We start from the raw sequence: 22,206 nt of genomic DNA, 5'->3' as shown, positions 1-22,206 counted from the left end.
TCCAAGAAATACTGAGAATGTTGTTATAAATTAAATAAGTCTACTCCTTACTGGCTTTTTGTTATTTAAGACTGAGATACAAAATGAAGTTACAGTTTTTGTTTAAAGTTCAGAAATCATTAATTGAACTTCAAAAGTCAGTAAGCGTTCTTCATTTACCAGGGTTTCAGTTAGAAACAATTTTTTGTGGTTTGGTAAGTTTCTACAAATTCCTTTTACGTGTGATGTAAAAGGCTTGCAGCTTAAAGCCACCAAAGACATCTTCCTCTTTTCTCTTGCATGTAGAGCAGGTAGCTGAATGTAATTCTTACAAACAACCTAAGCTTTATTTTTGATGCTGTAGTAGGCCATTAAAAAAAAGGCAGCGGCTATTTGCACTAAGTGTAAATAGCGATTGATTCTATTGACACTAAGTGCAAATATCAATAGATGCTATTTACACTGTGTAAATAGCGATAGACGCTATTTACACTAAGTGCAAATAGCATATTTTTTTTGTGACAGATGCTATTTACACTAAGTGCAAATAGCGATTGATTCTATTGACACTAAGTGCAAATATCAATAGATGCTATTTACACTGTGTAAATAGCGATAGACGCTATTTACACTAAGTGCAAATAGCATATTTGTTTTAGTGACAGATGCTATTTACACTAAGTGCAAATAGCGATTGATTCTATTGACACTAAGTGCAAATATCAATAGATGCTATTTACACTGTGTAAATAGCGATAGACGCTATTTACACTAAGTGCAAATAGCATATTTGTTTTAGTGACAGATGCTATTTACACTAAGTGCAAATAGCGATTGATTCTATTGACACTAAGTGCAAATATCAATAGATGCTATTTACACTGTGTAAATAGCGATAGACGCTATTTACACTAAGTGCAAATAGCATATTTGTTTTAGTGACAGATGCTATTTACACTAAGTGCAAATAGCTATAGATTCTATTTACACTGTTAAAATAGCAAGATTTTCTGCTATTTACACTACTTATTGCAAATAGTGGCAATTATCTGCACCTCAGTATTGTAGTACATTATAAAACAGTACGCAATAATAACGTACTGAGTGTAAATTATAATTTTAATTCAAATTTATTAAATGGATGCCACCTTATTGGGACAATAAAGCCCTCCCTACACCTACCCTAACCCTACCCGATACTTTATTTTCAACTTTTTGATTATTTCCTTCATTTTTATTGAAAATAAATGCCTTTCTGATGCGATATGAGATTTGAAAAGGGAGAAAAAAAATGTTTGGCAAAAGGTGGGCTCGAACTCGGGTCGATCGCGTCAAAAAGCATGCGCCTTACCATCTACGCCACTGAAACTGATGTTAAACTAACTTCTTATTTTATTATTGACTAACCCAATCACACGTTAGTGGGCGGAGTTAGTGTAAATAGCCTTTGCCAACAAGATGGGCTATTTGCACTTAGTGTAAATAGACACTCCGTTAAAAAAACAGAGAGGAAACTGACAACTAATCTCTAGTGGTGAGTTTAGGAAATTGCTGAAGTTGATTGTTGTTTTTATTATTTTTATTTTATTTTCCTTTATTTTTCCTTCATTCATTGTCAGTAGATATGAACTATACATGCATGACTAGAAATTAAAGAAATGGCAACTAAGTGAACTAATGTGAAATGACTATGAATGTGCACTCCATGTAAAATTGTAATTATTATATGGTGGTGACAATGATGACACTTCAATGCTTGCCATGTGATACTTTTATTGAAAGAAGTATATGGAAAAATCCAAGAAAAAGTCACTTAAGATTTCTAATGATTTGGTGAATCCATGGAAGATATGCTGAAATCTTGGTGTACACATTTGGATACTCGGGTGAATTGCAGAGATCAATGTGACGAAATGATACAATACCAACTGCAGTGTCTCCACAAACCAAAGGACCCCCAGAATCTCCCTGTTAAAAAGCACAGATCAACACATGACTGAAGTGCAATATATCAGTTAAAACCAGTTCATGACTTTAAAAAGATCATATTTTGTACGTACATTGCAGAATCCACCGTGGCCGTGTGTACACATCATCTGTGAGACTGAGAAGTCAATGTCTCCCCACCTCTCGTAACATTCTTTGTCATTCATTAAACACACGTTTGCCTCCATTAGACAACTGCTCAATGGGCCATCAGTCCACAGTTGTCCCCAGCCGGCAACACTACAGACAGTATTTGCATTAACATCTTCTCCATCCTTTGGTAATGATATCCAGTTCACAAAGTTGTTTAGTTTGACCCTTTCCTGTAGCTGTAATTCAAAAACACTATTATTATTAACAGAGATTGTATAATCTTTTATAAGACTGAACCGCAGTTGATTATACTTCTATTTTTGAGGTTAGTACAAAAGCTCTCATAGACAACATATTTGGATGCTTCTCCTTCAGTCATTTTGCAAAGACTCCAGTCATTGCAAAGTGACTGAAGGAGAAGCATCCAAAGATGTATGTTACCACTGAGGTTAGTACAAAAGCCCTCATAGACAAGGTTTATTTTTACAGTTTTTCATTTTAAAGTACCTTTTAAAAATACTCTGCTTTCTACATTATTGATTTGTTCTCCTGAGTATAACAAAAATGTTCTAATAATTTCAGCTGTTGTTGTCTAGAAGACATCTTAATTAAATATTTTACATTGTCAAAAAGAAATAAAAAAATTATTTTAAAAAATGATAATAATTCTTGTAGTTTGAGTCCGGTTTATGCTAGAATTTCTGATCAGATGTTATTTTTAACAGCTAAATGTATTACAGGTTGTTACCTTCAAAAGCATTATGTCATTCCGAACAGGACTGGTTTTGTAGTCTGGATGTGGGATGTAGTTCTTCACTCCGATGCGGTATGAAATTTTACTGTTGCTTAAGTCATGAGCACCAACCACAACCGTCAGAATCTGACATCTGTTGAAAGAGTATATTGAAATGATTGATTTAATGAGTCAAGATGCTCAATTATGAAAATGGTACATTGTATGGTTTCATTACAGTCCTTTTGTAAATTAAACGTGGTTTTAATCCAACTTTCAGTTTAGACTAAACAAAACTCTTACCCATTCCAGCAATGTGCAGCAGTCAAGACAAATTTATTAGAGATTAGAAATCCACCACACTTGTGTTGCCCAAAAATCTGAAGAGAAACCATATAAGGTCTGGAGTGGGGTTTTGCTTCCCTGCCGTTCACTATACCCACATGAGCTGAAAGAGATAGCACTGTTAGTTGTCTTATTAACCCGACTGATCAGTATGCAGTTTAGACAATCAGTCTCACCAGCGAAGGTCAGGTGTGGCAGCAGAGAGGCCAGCAGGAGCAGAGAGATGATCATCATGGAGACAATCAATGAGCTCTTGCTGGAAAAACACTATATATAATTAGAAGGATGGGTGGAGACATTAAGCTGCCTCTAAGCCTTTTTTTCTCAGCTTGTGGTGTGCAGTAACACTGATAGTAAGAAGATATTTGTAACATTTGGACCAATCATACACACAACTATTTGTTATATTTAACAAAAAATCTCTTATGCCCCCTCACCTAATCCAAAAGGCCAACTATGAAGGTCTGTGGACCCTTCCCCCGAAATGCATCTAACAAGAAGGCAGAACAGGCCTCTGGTTCCATGGCATCCCATCTGATAACACTTGTTTTATTGCTCAAAGGAATGCGGGCAGAGCAACTCACTTCATTTCCCCTTAGGAAAGAGACATTATGCCATAAAAATGGACTCTTCTCTAATTAATTCATAGAAAAACCTTACGCACATGAGCTTGTTCTTAAACTCGTTCTTCTGTTAGTGAATTTGAATTCTTATAAATGAGCGCCTGCGTGCACGAGGTTAGTAATTAGCATAATACACGCCCAAACCAGCTCCATATAAGGGCTTTCTGCAAAGCGGCACTGGTCCAGAGAAAGACAATTATGGCACCGAAACAAAAGACAAAGAAAAAGAACTTTAACGATAATGAACGTGAGGTTTTGCTGTTGGAGGTGGACGCCAGAAAAAAATGTGCTATTTAAAAGCGACTGAAGAGCCATTCGTCACTCTCAGCAAACATATCTGTGCGCTCTCTAAAGACGCGCTCTCTCCTTAGAGCACGCGCCGCAATGTCTTCAAGCAGTACCAAGTGTGCTATGCCTCCAAACACAAGGTGAGATACAATAATCACCGTTTATATAAGGATAGATCAGGTGATTTGTTGTTTGGATCTCTAATTATACTTTATTATCATTTTTAATGTCTAGATACTTTTCACCCAACCTGTAAATAACATATCTAATTATATGTGGGGTTCTTTATAAATGCTTATAAGGCCCCGGGCGTACATGATTATTGCATACGTGTGGTATAATTTGTTCTTGAATTTTTTTGTACATTTAGAATAAATTTTAGTACGAAAGTTTTTGATGAATCATGATTTATTTGTGAAAACGTCCGTACGCACATTTCACACAAAAATTTGTGCAAGAGACCCAATGTTATTTCTGGCTATTGCTACAAATATACCCCCAGCGACTTAACACTGGTTTTGTGGTCCAGGGTCCCACATTGTTCAGTCATTGCGCTCTTGATGCAATACACGCAATCCCTAGATCCTTCAATTGACCACTATAAATTTGGCATTCATGGGTTTATCTCCCCTAAAAATGTAAACATTGACACTCCCATGCACCATAAAAACATTTAGAGCTGTATGCTCCGATTCCCAGCGGTAAGTGGCATTGCACAGGCATGTCTAGCAGCCTGTGGCTTGTGGCATATGCTGCTGAAAATTGCAGAACATGATGCAGTATGTTTTGGCACCTTCAGTGGTGACTGACACGTGGCTCTGTCTGCCAAAGCATAACATACAACCCCAATTCCAGAAATGTTGGGACGTTTTGTGAAATGCTATAAAATCAAGAATATGTCATTTGCTCATTCTCTTTAACCTTTGTTTAATTGACTAAAGTACAAAGAAAAAAATTCCAATGCTTTCACTGGCCAACTTTATTTCATTTTGTAAATATAAACAAATTTTTATTTCGATGGTGGCGACACACTCCAAAAAAAGTTGGGACAGAGGCATGTTTAAAACTGGGTCACATCAACTTTCCTTTTAATTACAATGCTTAATCGTTTGAAACTTGAAGATGCTAATTGTTGAAGCTTTGCAAGCAAAACTTTTGTCTAGTCTCTCTTGATGCAAGACTTCAGATGCTCAGCAGTCTGTGATGATGTCTGATGAAAGTCTGGATGGTTCGTTTAGTCTTTGGGACTGAGAACTCAGCGTCCATTTTTCCCAGATACAAGTTGAAATGTGGACTCATCTGCTGTCCTTTTGACCGTCTAAGATGAGCTCTGGCCCAGAGAATCATGGGTGGCATCACTGCATAGAACTGATGTATAGCTTTCTCCTAGAGTAAGAGAGATTTAACTCCTGAGCTCATGTGACTATATTTAATACCGCAGCATGATAGTTCCTTATGAGATGCCATTTGAGGGCTCAAAGGTCATGCACATTCAACTGAGGTTTCCTGCTTTGCCCTACACAGACTGAGATTTCTATGGATTCCCTGGATCTTTTCACAATATTGTGTATGGTAGGTAGCTGGTGAAAGACTTCAGTTCTCAAATGTGATTTGTTTGACACTTCTCTCATGACATTTGGCACAAAGGTGGCACAGTTTTACTTCCAAAGACTGAAATGTTTATTTTATACCTAAACATGATGCCCTCACCAATTCACCTGCTTACTGTGAACTGTTCCAAAACAGTTTATATTTTGATATTCTAACTTTTATTGAAAGAAGCTTTATGGAAGAATTCAATAAAAAGCATTTCTTCCTTTTGTATCTTTCATGAAGTCACTTAACATTTTGTAGCATTTGGACCAATCAGACACGCATTTATTCATTATATTTAATAAATCATCCAGTAAACCCTCTCATTCAACAAACAATCTGTGAGGGTCTATGGACCCTTCCCCCCTAAAGGGCTCAGTTACCAGGGCAACCATCTGATAAGACTGTTTTATTGCTCAAAAGTATGTGAAATGTAACGTGCCGTAAGAACGGACCCTTCTTAAACACACGCAATGCCCATACAAACAAAACTTTCCTCCTTGTCACTCAAAGACAAACCTTTCTACAGATAAACATGCATCCCAGGACATTGTTTGTACGATTTTAACTATCTTGTATAGTGTCTCTTGCATTGTATTTTGTTTTATGCATGCTTTATAAGTGAAGTACTAGTTAATGTAACCCCACCTATATCGTGTCTCCTACCAAATTAATGCTCATTTGATGACGCACACTTTGGTGTACACCACCTTCTCATAAAAGGCCAGGTGTGTGTGTAATTTAATCAAAGTATAGACTGCCAGAGCCTTTTGAACCATGCTCCCAGACAAAGGGTCATAAAACCCCCCAGTATTTCCAGCCTCCCGCTAGGAAATTCAGCCTTTCTCATTGGTCAAGCCCATCCTGAAAGGTGTGACTCTTCCCTGACTTTAAAGGGCTCACGCACAGGTCCGCCTCGCTTCTTCTGCTAAATCTTCCGATTGCTGCCTGTGTGGTTGGACTCATGGAGCGCCTGAGCCGGTGCGGGCGCGCCCGCAGGCCCCAACATAGAGCCGTGTGCGGTCTCCCCAGACTGAGGAGATGGCTCTTGACTACAAAGAATCAGACTAATACCACTGGAGTTCATCTTCACTCAACCCTGGAATTCACCATCATGGGAATGCACTCACTCAGACATTTCTCTCTCCCTGCTCCCAGCAGTCTCTGCATCTTCATCTATGGATTGCGGCCTGCAGTTCCCATTTTACACCCAGCCATTTGCTTACTTAGGAGAGAGGACTCTCTCAACCCCAACAGAGTCAAGAACAACCTCGGAGTTTCAAGAGATTGCAACTTCGGCCATCGAATGGAACCATCCAGACCATATTCAGAAGTTTCATGGGAATCTTGTTCTCGTTGCAAGTATCCAAATGCAAGTATCGTTCCTTTCACCACACAGAGGTTTGTTGTAAGCTACCGTATACTGTGCTTTGAATTAGAGACTGATGGTTCTTTCAGATGGTCAACTCAGCCTCATTTCCCCTGTTTCTGTCCGGTTTCATTCATCCAGTCTCACTTACCCTTCCCATGTATGTGTGTGTGTGTGTATATATATATATATGTATGTATGTGTTTGTTTAGTCTAGTTATGTGTTTGTGATTTAGTTGATAAAACTTTGTGCACAATACATATGAGTATTTGTTTCTGCTTCCCTGCTTGCAACAAAGTCAATTTAACGATTCCGATCTTGTTACATGCTCTGAGTAGTACTTTACCTTAAAAAGGGTATTTCTCTCACCCTAGCAATTAAGATTTCTTTGAATTCATAAATAATCAATACTGAGCGTTCACTAGACGATTACCTGATTAACAAGTTCGCACTAACATATAATATGATTGAGCAGTTAGTAAGCATATTTGGCGTGCTGTCAGGAGGGAGGGCTCCGAGCTCGGGATGGAGCCCGAACCCAGAGAACCCCCCTCATCCCAAGAATGGGATGAAATTTAGATTGGAGTGCGGAGTTGGGGTGGAGGCGGGATGCTGGAAAACTGTAATAAAACAGAGGTGAGTTGGCTGTGTATATATACACCTGATTGTTAAGGTGATTAGCTGACGAGCTGCACCTGGCCAGACTGATTATCTGATCGTGCTCCTCCCGAACCTTGTTAATAAAACATAATTTAGCGTTCACCTGATCAATTGATTGTACTGTAAATTCTGCTTTATCAAGCTAATTCTATTAACTTATCCAAATATTATAATTAATTATAAAGAGTTATGATTCCAAAAATCTGAATAGAAACCATGTAAGGTCTGGAGTGGGGTTTTGCTTCTGTGCTGTTCACTATACCCACATGAGCTGAAAGAGATAGCACTGTTAGCTATTGTGTTCACCAGATTGATCAATATGCAGTTTAGACAATCAGTCTCACCAGCGAAGGTCAGGTGTGGCAGCAGAGAGGCCAGCAGGAGCAGAGAGATGATGGTCATCATGAAGACAATCAGTCAGCTCTCACTGACAAACAATGTATAAATATACTTTAAACGGGGATTGAGACAATTATCTGATTGTAAGTCTGCATAAAATGTGAAAATGGCTTTAAATCACTAAACTCTGAATAGTTAATAGCAGTTCAGATAAACCAACAGTATTTTAAAGCTTTAAAAGCACACTCATCACCTCACTCCAGTGTCTGGTCTTGTTTACATGTAAAGGACTAATACACAGTTGTTCCTACGCGGTTCCCTATACAACTGCTTCAGTGTTTGTCCTGTACTTACTTCGTGTGATTCTCCAGCGTGTTCCCCTCGTCCAGGTCATCCATCATCTCTGTGCCTCTGGATGTCCTCTCATCTACGTGCTCCTGGTCCTGTAAGATAGAAACTTGCTATATTCCACGTCTCCTCTACTCCAGTCTTATCCTCCAGTCTGCTCACATTAAAGTCAATAAACTCCTGTGTAATGTCATCTCTGTGTTCTGAGTGTGCTTCTGTAACAATATTAAGCTGTATATGTGACTCTAACATTCAAATGTATCGGTTTTCAAATGTTGCAGCATGTTAAAATTGCTTTGAATTCAAAATATGATAATTCTTCAAGTAACTGTGAAAATTAGGCTTTATTAATCGAAACTGTGGACCTGCAAATCATACTTTGTGTGAAAAGGAATAAAAATTATCTGAATTTTACTGTCTCTAGTGTTTCTTTCAACTGGAAACTGTAGCGTTTCGTATGTATATAGGCATGTTTTTTTTTTTGTTTGTTTGTTGTTTTTTTTCCTCAATTTTGCAGAAATGTATTTAGAGGCACATATTTCCAGTGAGACTATATTGTTCTTAATTCATACAAAAAATGCAGTAATTTATTTTCTACTTTTTATTTTTATTCAATATATTTGTACTTGCTTTACAATTCTGTCCCAATCAAAGATGATTTGTGTTGCAAAAACAGAGCAGTTTCACAATCTTCAAGTTAGGTTTCGTAAAACTTCATAGTAATGCTTTTAAAACCACATCTGAGCTGATGACCACAACTGTCCTGTGTTAGGGTGTTGGATTTGGAAGCAAAGATAATGAAGGTGCAATGTTTGTGGTCTTGCTAGAAGTTTCCACTATGTATAATGTAAATGGCTTGCAGCTTGGTCACCACATGTTCCTCATTCTCTTGAATGTTATGGTGACTGGAAAAGGACAGATTTTGTTCGCTTTACTGTGATTATTAACATTTTATTTTGAACCAAGACAAAGTATCAACATAGGATCTCTATGCCACAACGTCATATCTCATGGCCATGACATAAGGATGTTATCTCGATAAAATGATCTTGGGGCCACAACGTATTATGTTCCCATGAGTTAAAAGTGCAGCATGTAATATTGACATCTAGATGTTGAAATGGGTACTGCAGTCTAAATTCATAATAGTGTTTCTCCCACAACCTTCTTCCTTAGACTCGACGCTCGGGCGTGGGTTGTCAGATTGAGGACATGCAACAGGATTAAGCACAACTGACAATAGAAAGCGACAAGCCTTACACTGTAAACTGGTGGGTTGATTTATCTGTGTTTTAAAAAGCCTTTGGTCACAAAGCTTTTTAGATGGATGCTGAGGCTTTGTAGGTCAGGTAGAATCTGCAATCTCTGGCCCAGTTCATTTGCTGGCATTCATGGCTGCAGTATGCTGTCTTTTCCAACAACTGGCAACCCGGAGTGTTGAAATCCTATAGCAATGGGTGGAATCAAACAGACCTAAACAAAAACAGGCATTCTGACACAAAACACACATTTCTGAAATAGAATAACATCCAGTAACACTGGTTTTTTGTTACAATAATGTGAATGTAGCATGTTCTCTAAATATCTGCGAACATATTATGGAATAGTCATGCTTTAGCACAGTCAAAAAAATCACATACAGCGCCTCTAATATGTAATGGCCTCAACATGTTATGACATCTGGTGGTGAGTTGCAGTAATTTTTTTACACTGTAATCAAGGTCCTTCTGAAAGTACTTGCTACTTTTTTTCTTCATGCGTATTCAATATGCGTATACTTCATGCGTATTCAAATCAAACATTTAAATACTTAGTTCCTTCTGTCAGGTTTACCTAAAAGTTTTTAGCAGTTAAGCTAGCGTTTTTGCAGTACAATACACTTTTACCCAATGACTTGTGAACAGGAAATATACTATCTCCTGAATCAATGTGGTAAAAACATCTTCTTGTCTGCAAGTGACTATCAGATGTCTATGCCTATCAGAATATACCATCCTTTTTGAAAAAGTTTACATACAGGTACATCTCAAAAAAATTTAATATCGTGAAAAAGGTCAATATTGTTTGTCACTCATTTCAGAAAGTGAAACCCATATATTATATAGATTCATTACACATAGAGTGAAATATTTCAAGCCTTTATTTATTGAAATTTTGATGATTATGGCTTACAGATAATGAAATCCCAAAATTCAGCGTCTCAGAAAATTTTAATATTACATAAGATCAATAAAAAAGGATATTTTAAACAGAAATGTCAGGCTTCAGAAAAGTATGTTCATTTCTATGCACTCAATACTTGGTTGGGCCTCCTTTTGCATGAATTACTGCATCAATGCGGCGTGGCATGGAGGCAATCAGCCTGTGGCACTGCTCAGGTGTAATGGAAGCCCAGGTTGCTTTGATAGCGGCCTTCAGGTCATCTGCATTGTTGGGTCTGGTGTCTTTCATCTTCCTCTTGACAATATCCCATAGATTCTCAAAGGGGTTCAGGTCAGGCAAGTTTGCTGGCCAATCAAGCACAATAACACCATGGTCATTGAACCAGCTTTTGGTACCTTTGGCGTGTGGACAGGTGCCAAGTCCTGCTGGAAAATGAAATCAGCATCTCCACAAAGCTTGTCAGCAGAAGGAAGCATGAAGTGCTCTAAAATGGCTTTTGGCTGCGTTGACTGTGGACTTCAGAAAACACAGTGGACCAACACCAGCAGATGACATGGCAGCCCAAATCATCACTGACTGTGGATACTTCACACTGGACTTCAAGCAACATGGATTCTGTGCCTCTCCACACTTCCTCAAGACTCTGGGACCTTGATTTCCAAAAGAAATGCAAAATTTACTTTAATCTGAAAAGAGGACTGTGGACCACTGAGCAACAGTCCAGTTATTTTTCTCCACAGCCCAGGTAAGATGCTTCTGATGTTGTCTCTGGTTCATAAGTGGCTTGGTAGCCCTTTTCCTGAAGACGTCTGAGCGTGGTGACTCTTGATGCACTGACTCCAGCTTCAGTCCACTCCTTGTGAAGCTCTCCCAAGTGTTTGAATCAGCTTTGCTTGACAGTATTCTCAAGCTTGCAGTCATTCCTGTTGCTTGTGCGCCTTTTCCTACCCAAATTCTTCCTTCCAGTCAACTTTGCATTTAATATGTTTTGATACAGAACTCTGTAAACAGTCACACCTTTCAGTAATGACCCTCTGTGACTTACCCTCTTTGTGGAGGGCGTCAATGTTCGTCTTCTGGATCATTGCCAAGTCAGCAGTCTTCTCCATTATTGTGGTTTCAAAGAACAAGAGATATCCGGAATTTATACTGTAGGGATGGTCATTAATTAAAACTCAAATGTAAATATTCTAATATTTTGAGATACTGATTTTTGACTTTCATGAGCTGTAAGCTGTAATCATCAAAATCAAAAATAAATAAACTTTTGAAATGTTTTACTTTACATGTAATGAATCTAAAATATATGAAAGTTTCACTTCTTGAAAAAAGTTACAAGTTTTAACACGATATTCTATTTTTTTAGATGTACCTGTAAAACATAAAATAGGCCTTCATATTTGCAGTCTTGGACTGGGTAAAGAAATAAGCACTCATAGGTGAGTGACTTATGACACATTTATTAAATTCAAGTCAAAATCAAGTTCAAAAGTCAATAAACATTTCCAATAAACTCATGTATCCATAACAGATATGCTGAAACCTTCATATAAACTTCAGGTAGCTCAGAGGAATTACAGAGATCAGGGTCACCAAAAGATGTGACACCAACTGCAGTTTTCCCACAAACCAAAGGACCTCCTGAATCCCCCTGTTAACAATGTAAACACAGATTCACCTTTTGGGGTCTTATATCAATCAATCTGACAGATGATCTTTTACTTACAGTGCAACGTATTGCCATATGTACACATCATCTGTGAAGTCATCTTCTCCCCACTTATTTTCATATTTTGTTATTAAGGATCTTCACATGTTTCTATGAGACGATTGCTAAGGGAGCCATTATGCAGCCTGCAGCCTGTAAACGCTGCAGACAGAATGCACTTCAATCTCCTCTTCTTTTATTGGTATAGATGTCCAGTTGACTTTTTGGTGTGACTTTTTTCTTTAGCTGTACAAAATATAACTTATTTTATTTTTATTTACTTAGCAAATTATTTATTTTACGCAACCTATTTTTAGGTAATTTCCCTGAAGTTGAGATTTAAGTATGTCTGTCTGGTTAGTTTTCTGGTCCAGCCTGAATTTTGTACGATTGGATAGTATGTTTGATGTACAGTATAAAAAAAAAAACATTAGTAAAAAACAACGTTAGTAAAGCTTTAGAAATTCAAACATCTGTATAACTCCTTAAATGTATTTATAAATGTTACTGGATATTTTGAGACCTTAACCCTATCTGTAGGCTAACCACCCTTGTGAAAAATAAGTGCACTTTAACATACTTTTATAAAGTGTACTTATTGCAGAAATAATATACTTTAAAAGAATACACATAAGTGCAAATTAAATGTTATTTTCAACGCTTAAATACATTGTTATTGTAATTAACTTCAAATATATCCCATTTTAAAGTGATATTAAATGCAATAAGTTGAACTTTTGATCGATTTTCTTAAACCACTTAAGTGGTACTTTTTAGTACATCTTTATATGTACTTTCATAATTGTTTCTAGTGTCTTTAAAATATGGATAAAGTGTACTACTAATGTACTAACAAGCAATTAATGTTAACTAAAATATACTTTAATGTCAGTTAATAATACACTTAAGCATGAATTAAATGTAATATTTTCGACCACCTAAATGCATCTTATTTGTAATTGATTGCAAATACATTGCACTTTAAAATTACATTAAATGCAATTAGTTGAACTGTTGAGTGATATTTTTGAACCACTTAAGTGGGACTTTAGTATATTTTATATGTACTTTGAAATATGGTAAATATGTACTTCTCAATAAGCAATTAATGTGAACTAAAATATACTTCAATGTCATTTCAATGTACTTCAATGTTATATATCTCTGGCAATGAAGTTGAAATTTAGTATGGGTAATTTAGTAATTTAAAAAAAAAAAAAAAAAAAAAAAAAAATAGAAATTTAGTATGGGCTATTTAAAATTTTTGTAAAAAATGTACCTAGTTACAATCTTTTACCAATCAATTACCAAGTTACAATCAACACAAACACAAAATGAAAACCCAGTACATTTATTGACAAAACAATCTCTAAAACAAATATGCAAAAATGCTTTTTGCTGATGCACAAGAAAAACCCAACACTATACACACAGCTGTAACACTTTAACTCACTTATTACAAAGAGTCTGGAGAACAAAGCAAAATCACTTACATACATACAAAAGTACCTAATCTCGCCATCATAGAAAAGGTTTCAGGATTTTAGCCTCTAGTTGTCCAGTTTATTTTGCTATAACAATGACCGACTGTAGCCTACATTTTATCTTGCTTACAAATAATTATTTATTATTTTTTAGAAAAAATGTGTCATGTAGATATTTTTGGCCTTATCAGATGTGATTTTAAACTGAAATTAGTGCAGATTGTTACCCTCAAAAGCATAATGTCATTCATGACAGGTTCCTCAGTAAAGTTTGGATGCTGGTGGTAGGACTTCACTCCGATGCAGACAGAATCTTCAGTCTTATTTTTTAGGTCGTGTGCACCAACCACGACTGTCAGAGTATCTGAACTGTTCAAATCTAATATATTTTAACATATTAACATTCAGTTTTGTCTTTTAGACTATAGAATGTCAAATTCCACGATGGACATTTCCAAACAATACACTCCACTTTTTTCGACAATGTGCGGCTGTCAAGACAAACTCATCGGAAATGAGGAATCCACCACAAGTATGTTCATTTTGATGACATCAAACGATAGTTTGCTCTGAGAAATGTCGAACATGGCCAGGGTGGATGTGGTTGGACAATAACAGTCATGCAACCAGAACTGCAGTTGAGCTCATAAGCTCTGTCCAGGGATAAAAACAGTAAATGGGGAAAACATCAAATATTCTCACCTGTGATCAAGGCAAGAGTGTTTTTAAATTAACCTAAGACAATTAACATACCTTAATGATTGTATTGAAAACAACACATCTGGCAGAAAATCTATAATCAGACTACCAACCTAACGTGGTAAACATGGGCGGTGCATGATTTCAACAGGAAACAGCTTTGTTATCAGAAATTTTATCAAATCTACTATCATGTTAAAATGAGTAAAAAAGAGAGAGAGAGGTTTTACTAGGAAGAAATACTCAGAATGAACCTAGTGTGTAAAATAGCAACTTCCCCCCCTGATTGCAATGTTCATTTTAATGTGTTTTGTTCTTAAATTCCTACAAACACTATTTTAATTTATGGCTTTTTGCACTAAATATATTTACGGTTAAAATGTTTGTAAGATTTTATGCTGTATGTATTTGATCAAAGATACAGTAAAGGATACTGTAATGACATGATACTGTGAAATATTATTACAATTTAAAATAACTGTTTTTTTATTGTAATACATTTTCCACTGTAATTTATTCCTGAGATGGCAAAGCTGAATTTTCAGCAGCCGTTATTCCAGTCTTCAGTGCCACGTGGTCATTCAGAAATCATTCTAAAATGCTGATTTGCTGCTTAAGAAAAATTTCGGATTATTGTCAGTGTTAAAAAAATATTGTGATGCTTAATATTTTTGTGAAAACTGATACATTTAAGGATTTTTTATAAATAGAGAGTTTAAAAGTACAGCATTTCTTACCGGCCCCAAACTTTTATTTTCAAAAGCATTCTGTAAATGTTTATGATGGTTGTCTTCAAATATCAAACTGTCTGTCTGCAGTTTCATATCTGGTTTAAAATACCATTTCTGATTCATTAAAATCTCTAGACATTATATATCAATTTATGCCATTTTATTAAAAGACGATTTGGGAGGAAAATCAACTCAACCAAAAAAAACAAAATTCAACCCATTTTCAATTGACATTTCCAATTATGTTCTTTATCCATGGAATATATGCTGAAATCTTAGTATAAACTTCAGGTAGCTCAAGTGAATTGCAGATCTCAGGGTCACCAAAGGAAGTGACACCAACTGCAGTGCCTCCACAGACCAAAGGACCTCCTGAATCCCCCTGTTATGAAACAGATCAACACTTCAGTCACATGCTGTCATAATTCATAACTAACACTTGTTTAAACAATAAGATTTGGTGAATCAAATATTTTTTACATACATCGCAGCTTCCTCCATCTCCAAATACACATATCATCTGTGAAGTTGAAAAGTCTTCCTTCCCCCATTTGCTTTCACATTTCTTGTTATTCATGACCGTCACGTTTGTCTCCATGAGGTGATCGCTTCTCTTGCCTTTAGTTTCTAAAAGTCCCCATCCTGCAATACTGCAAACAGAACCCTCTTCGATATCGCCTTCTTCCGCTGGTATGGATATCCACCTGATATTGTTGTTTAGTTGTACATTTTTTTCTAACTGTAAACCAAAAACGGCAGCATCATTATTAAAAAGGTTTGATTATCTTATTGGCTGTTATTCTGAATGAAACGTTTACTGAAGTTAACTAAAATAAGTGCAGTTTGTTACCTTCAAAAGCAGGATGTCATTATGAAAGGATTGGTCGGTGTAGTCTGGATGCTGATGGTATGAATCCACTGTGAATCGAACTGAATTCTCACTCTTTTTCCGTAGGTCATGTGCACCTAGCACAACCGTCAGAACTGGAGCACTGATAAAAAGACAAGTTTTATTTAGCAATAACTTTTTTTCACAGTCTGCTATATTCATAAGTATGTTCTGGAAGTGTGTTGATTTGGTATCCAAAGTCATGATGAGTATTTTACAGTACAGTATATGGTTGTACAAGTCATTTTCATTAAATGTAAATATTATTTATGTATTTGTATACAATATATGGCTTAATAATAATATTAAATTATTAATATTATTATATTTTGTGTATTTTATTGAGGAATAGTAAATAGTGATGTATTTAGTATTTATTTATTTTAAATTATTTAATAAATTAGTAATATATTACCTAAATTATAATATTATATTAATTATAATATATTTTGTATTTAGTTATTTTAAGCAATTTAAATATTTAAATTTATTATATCATCTAAAATATAATTACTAACTAATAATAATATTAAAAGTAGTTAACTTTAGACATGCTACGAGTTTGCAACTATATGTCAACTACAGTAACTCTCATTAGAGTATTAGTAGACTGTTAGACTAGGGTTAAAGTTGCAAAGTTACTTATGGTTAATAGAATGTCTAAAAAGTGGACAAAATGAAGTTACTTTACTAATTACTTTATAGTATCAAAAATATATAATTAGCTAAATTATTATTTGTCTTACTTGTCTTGGCAATGTGCAGCAGTCATGACAAATCTATCAGAGATGAGGAATCCACCACAGACATGATGCTCCTTTGTTTGAACAGACACCATGTAAGGTCTGGAGTGGGGTTTTGCATCTCTGCCGTTCACTATTCCCACATTTGCACGAGCTGAGAGAGAAAGATAGTGTTGGTTATTATAGTTCCTCCTCACTGTCTTACTGTATATGTGCTATAAAACTTGTGTTATTAATATTTAGTTTAATCAATCTCACCAGTGAAGGTCAGGTGTGGCAGCAGAGAGGCCAGCAGGAGCAGAGAGAAGATGGTCATGATGAAGACAATCAGTGAATCAATGAGTTCTTGATGGCTATTTGATATAAATATAATACAAAGGAGGGAGGAGAAACTGAGCTTCCCGTAACTTGTTACTGTTTGTGGTAACAGTAACTCAGTATGGTAATCAGTAGATAATAATATTTGATAATACTTGTGGCTTGATGAGGCTTCGGTTGAAGGCTTCATTTGTCATTCCACAAAGATTTGTGCCATCTGATTAATTTGAAGCCATTAACTTGCAGACAATGCACAGAGCCTTGAGCTCAAAGAAACAGCATGTAAAGCTTGACATGTTTTTCTAGTACTGCATGAAAGACATTACTGAACATCAATTTAAGGGATGCTAAATTAGACTTTGGGTTGTTTTCTCCATCACTACATTGCTCTCAACAGTTTGAACTTACTGAAAAGCAACCATCATGCTCATGTTTTATTTATTTTTTTAGAGTCAAAACCACTAGAGGGCGCACTGAACACACTTCACAACCTGTGTACTCTTCAATTCTGCTCTTGGGGACCTCATCCCACCATCCTAATCCCACCCAAAAATAAAAAATATTCAGAAAATGCTATTTAAATAATAAATCAAATAAAAATATAGGCTACAACCGACTGTATTTAATGTATTGTGCCCAGGATTTAATGACATTGTTTTAAGATTTACTCATTACAGTCCCTTTAGATAGTTACCATACAAATACACTTATATGTAGATTTTAAATTCTACATGAGGTACATTTAATGTCCAACAACAACTATTTTAGCAAAATGTATATTTAACTCAGAATGATTGTGCTATTATTCTATTGTGCGCCGGCTGTTTAGCATGCAAGCGTGCAGCAGCCCTCGTTCACTTGCCTAAGCCTCGCTCACTCCTGACAGCAAAATGGATATATTTGCATGACTTTCTAACATTTATAGACCGAGAATATACCTGTGACATGTCACTTATGCACAGAGGAAAACACATGCTTTGGTGGGTCAATTTGATCCATGATCGAGATTAAGGGATGCTTAGGAATAATGGTGCACATCAAATTAACTCCACTTATTGAACCTGGATCAAATTAGTGAAATTGCATTAACTTAAATTTACATTTATGGAACCACTTTAGCCCTGATTGATTTGTTAGGTTATTTCAAGTCAGGTTGTGGACTTTAATCTCAGTTTTTCTTAGCGTAATTTATGAAACAGACCTCCAGATCTTTTAAAAATACAGAGGCAGGTGAGCTGAAGCCGGTTGGAAATTTACAGGACATGTGCTCCTCTCATCCAGCCTCCTTGCCTCCAATTACCATGTCCCCTTAGTCTTTGTTGAGTCCTTGTTTGTCTGAGTGTTGTCACCTGTTCCTCATGTTCTCAGCTCCCTTTATACCAGGGGTGTCGATCTCAGTTCCTGGAGGGCTGGAGCCGTGTAGAATTTAGATGCAACCCTAATTAAAAACACCTGATCCAGCTAATTAAGTCATTCAGGCTTATTTGAAAACTAGATGGTTTGTATACAGGAGCAGGGTTGTGGCCCTCCAGGAACTGAGTTTGACACCCCTGCTTTATACTGTGCTCTTTCTCCCTCATGTTTGGCCAGTTTGTTATACATTGGCTGCATCCAAAAGCTGAAAAATGCTGCCTTCGGAGGTAGGAAGGCATCAAGGCACGTCCGAATCCAAAGTTAGCTTGACTTCCTGTCTCATGTGATACCTTCATCTGATAAATTTTTGAAGGCAGCATAGATGTATCCTTCCCTGCCTTTGATATCATGTGTGTTCCATTTCGTGACGGTTGAGCTAAAAAAATAAAGATGGCATCTGAAAGTTGCTTGACGCAAGACGCACAGCCGAAGTAGCACGTCCAACTCAAAAAGAACTGAATGAGCCGGTTAAACCAACTGTTGAAGTATGCCAAGGATTACCGAGGACTCAACAAGAACCAAATGAGCCATGGCGAAGTTTGCAGAGATTACCGAAGATTCTGATGAGTGAGTTGCTGACACTGCGTGTGTATCACCGCAGACTTGAACGAGCCTGATGCTCAAAGTTTCTTTATAACAAACAAAACGTAGGATAGGGGAAGTCGTGGCCTAATGGTTAGAGAGTCGGACTTGTAATCCGAAGGTTGCGGGTTCGAGTCTCCGGCCGGCAGGAATTGTAGGTGGGGGGAGTGAATGTCCAGTGCTCTCTCCACCCTCAATACCACGACTGAGGTGCCCTTGAGCAAGGCACCGAACCCCCAACTGCTCCCCGGGCGCTGCAGCATAAATGGCTGCCCACTGCTCCGGGTGTATGTTCACAGTGTGTGTGTGTTCACTGCTGTGTGTGTGCACGTTGGATGGGTTAAATGCAGAGCACGAATTCCGAGTATGGGTCACCATACTTGGCTGAATGTCACTTCACTTCTTCACTTCATATGCTTTATTTTTTTATTGAAAAGCTGAGTTTTTATTAAAACTTGGAAAAATGGAGTTGCGGTTTATTGTGCATGCAGATCATGTTTTAAGTTGTTTAACTTAAATCAATGAGTTTATCAGATTGGTTTATTCTTTCTTTATACTTAGGATATGTAGAACATATCCGCATTTGTGCATCAGTGTCTGTATTGTGTGCTGTAGGTGCGAAACCTTTAGGAATCATATTGTAGGCTAATCAATATTAGTAAGTAATATCTGCCATAAAGGATTTGTGAATGAAACTGTGACATAATTACAAAAATACAAACATTATTAACTTAAGTGAATGAAAGGCAATAATCAGCAATATACATTCACAAAAATAACTTTATTTGAATGTTTCAATATGAGTTGACACAAATGACTTTATTCGAATGTTTTGATTCAACATGGCACAGAGTTGTTAAAAAATAAATGCATAGTGACATCATTGCTTGATAACCTCAGGAAGCGATGAATTGGTTTTTTGAACCGGTTCAATGAGCCAAACTTTCCGACAAGAACCGGTTCGCGGAAATGAATCAGACTTTGCATCACTAGAAGATATACGCTAAACCAGTGGTTCCCAAACCTGTCCTGGAGGCCCCCCTGCCCTGCACCTTTTGTATGTCTCCCTCATCTAACACACCTGATTCCACTCATCAGCTCGTTAGTAGAGACTGCAAGAACTAAATTTGGTGTGTCTGATTAGGGAGACATACAAAATGTGCAGGGCAGGGGGTCCTTCAGGACAGGTTTGGGAACCACTGCGCTAAACAATGCTCAGTGATCTGAAAGAGGAAGTCCAAGGCTTATAAAGCATGTCTGATTGGATTCAGCTGTGTATGCGTGTGTGTAATCAGTGCATTCAGCTGTGTGTGTGTGTAATCAGTGCAATGGATGATGGGAAATGTAGTCCAGGGTATAGTGTAACAATCTGTAGCTGTGTACCAAAGTTAAGTGTACACACGCCTCCGAAGTGCACGAAGGACCCTCAGAAGTGCATGAGACACTCTGCCTTCACAGGATTTCCTATTTGCGCCATCAGGTGTTCCCGATTGCCGCTCCTGTCATGTAGCAACGGTGCGAGATGACAGCTGCCATCCTGACAGGTCGTTTAAAAAGTTATGTAGCCAGCGTTTCTCATATTTGTTTTTATATTTTATATTTTACTGGAGGAGATGGTGGGAATGCTTCACTCCCGGCGGTGCCGGGTGATGTTCCTCAGGCTTAGCCAAGACCGTGGCCGGGTAAATTGTATTGTTTTGCTGCGTCCTTGCCGGATTACAATTTAAAATGCAGGCATTGCATTTGCACTGACTTGAATAATGTAATGATACATATGAAAAAATACAAAATCATGCACACACATATATAGCAGTTCAAATGCTGACTGATATGTTACCAAGGTGTGATTTTATATTAGTTTATTGTCTTGACCATGGTGAACATATTTAGAAAGGTTTGCAGCCCTGATTTTAGGCAACTAAGTAAACATAAAAATAAAACTGTGAATAAAAAACAAATTATGCATTGTTCAGTGGCAGCTGTGACAGCTTAACAGTGCTCTGTATGGCCGCTCCGAGTCCTTCAGGTGCAGCATTTGATATGGGTTGCAGCTGCAGTTAGCAACAATTTGTTAACATTCTGACAATAAATGTTAGTTTAATTTTCAAAATGACCAGTGGTGGACTGTAACGAAGCACATTCGTTAAGTATTCAGTACAATTGTGAAGTAGGTTACTATGTTTTTTTCACAGGACAGCAGCACTATAAACATATGGTCTTTTGATGCATTTTTGTAGATGAAACTGCCCAACAGTATATGAAGTAGTAGGCAACTTTAAATTTAACAACACTGAACATATTCTTAAGTCAAATGCAACATACACAGTAGTGCAGCAGTAATATTAATGCCAAACCATCCTGACAAATTATTTTTCAGAACAATACTGTACCTTTACTTTTACTCTCAATACCTTAATTATATTAGAGTATGCAAGATAATACTTTTACTTAAAGGATAGTTCACCCAAAAATGATAATTCTGTAATCATTTACTCACTCTCAAGTTGTTCAAGGTTTGGAATTTTCTATTTTGGGTGAAATATCCCTTTAACTAAGGTTTTAAATATGATTAGTAGTTTTTCCCCAATGTGGTTGTCAGGATCCTGGACTGTTTTGTTGTTTTTGTTGTTCATTGAAAATTAATACTGTTATACTGTAATACTGACAACTTTATGATGCTGACTGGGATGGCAGCCAATATAAGGCCTGTTTCAACTGGCCAAAACCTATAACAATGGACAGCAACCCCTCCTCATGGCAGCCTGCTTAACCCACTCGCCAGCGTTTGGCTTGCCCGCAGGCATTCTGGGAATGCCAAAATGGTGCAGAAGTCTGTGGAGACTTTGTGGTGGCGGCACATACCGCGACAGTGGCATGGCGGGGTTCATGAGGGCCACGAGGCGCTCGCACCACTCCAGGATTCATGTGCGTCCAGTCGCTTCAGACAACACACACTAATCCTTGACGTGATGACAATCGATGCTGTGATGAATCTTGTCATGACTGCCAAGGTTGAGAGAAAGAGGGCGACTGCAAGAAGGACGAGGGGTTTCTGAAAGTCGTGTTTTTTCAGTCTGAGAGTCATGCAACAAATAATTTTAACTGCCATCCTAAACTGT

General features: G+C 37.1%; 3 protein-coding genes across 3 annotated transcripts; all 3 read right to left on the bottom strand.

The window, feature by feature from the left end:
• Nucleotides 1–1,733: 1,733 nt before the first annotated feature.
• Nucleotides 1,734–3,374, bottom strand: LOC306867344 (mast cell protease 1A-like). Its single transcript, XM_079412949.1, has 5 exons — nt 3,313–3,374; nt 3,095–3,239; nt 2,807–2,945; nt 2,040–2,294; nt 1,734–1,947 (listed from the first exon to the last, which is right to left on the bottom strand). Exons 1-5 carry the CDS (start codon nt 3,368–3,370, stop codon nt 1,789–1,791), a joined length of 756 nt encoding a protein of 251 aa, XP_079269075.1. The 5' UTR covers nt 3,371–3,374; the 3' UTR covers nt 1,734–1,788.
• Nucleotides 3,375–6,568: 3,194 nt separating this feature from the next.
• LOC306867272 (vitamin K-dependent protein C-like) lies at nt 6,569–14,243 on the bottom strand (the record flags this gene model as incomplete). Its single annotated transcript, XM_079412872.1, has 5 exons — nt 6,569–6,692; nt 8,364–8,452; nt 12,064–12,171; nt 13,940–14,081; nt 14,185–14,243. Coding segments are annotated over 5 exons (522 nt in total), but the record flags the coding sequence as incomplete, so codon positions are not given.
• Nucleotides 14,244–15,288: 1,045 nt separating this feature from the next.
• On the bottom strand, nt 15,289–17,105 carry LOC306867416 (granzyme B(G,H)-like). The gene is made up of 5 exons (XM_079413056.1): nt 17,033–17,105; nt 16,778–16,928; nt 15,993–16,134; nt 15,627–15,881; nt 15,289–15,524 (listed from the first exon to the last, which is right to left on the bottom strand). The coding sequence occupies exons 1-5, from the start codon at nt 17,088–17,090 to the stop codon at nt 15,366–15,368; spliced, it is 765 nt and encodes a 254-aa protein (XP_079269182.1). The 5' UTR covers nt 17,091–17,105; the 3' UTR covers nt 15,289–15,365.
• Nucleotides 17,106–22,206: the final 5,101 nt, after the last annotated feature.

The sequence above is a fragment of the Barbus barbus genome, assembly GCF_936440315.1.
Source record: "Barbus barbus genome assembly, chromosome: 49".
In the NCBI taxonomy this organism is placed as follows: domain Eukaryota; kingdom Metazoa; phylum Chordata; class Actinopteri; order Cypriniformes; family Cyprinidae; genus Barbus; species Barbus barbus.
This window is presented reverse-complemented; position numbering and strand designations above follow the sequence as displayed.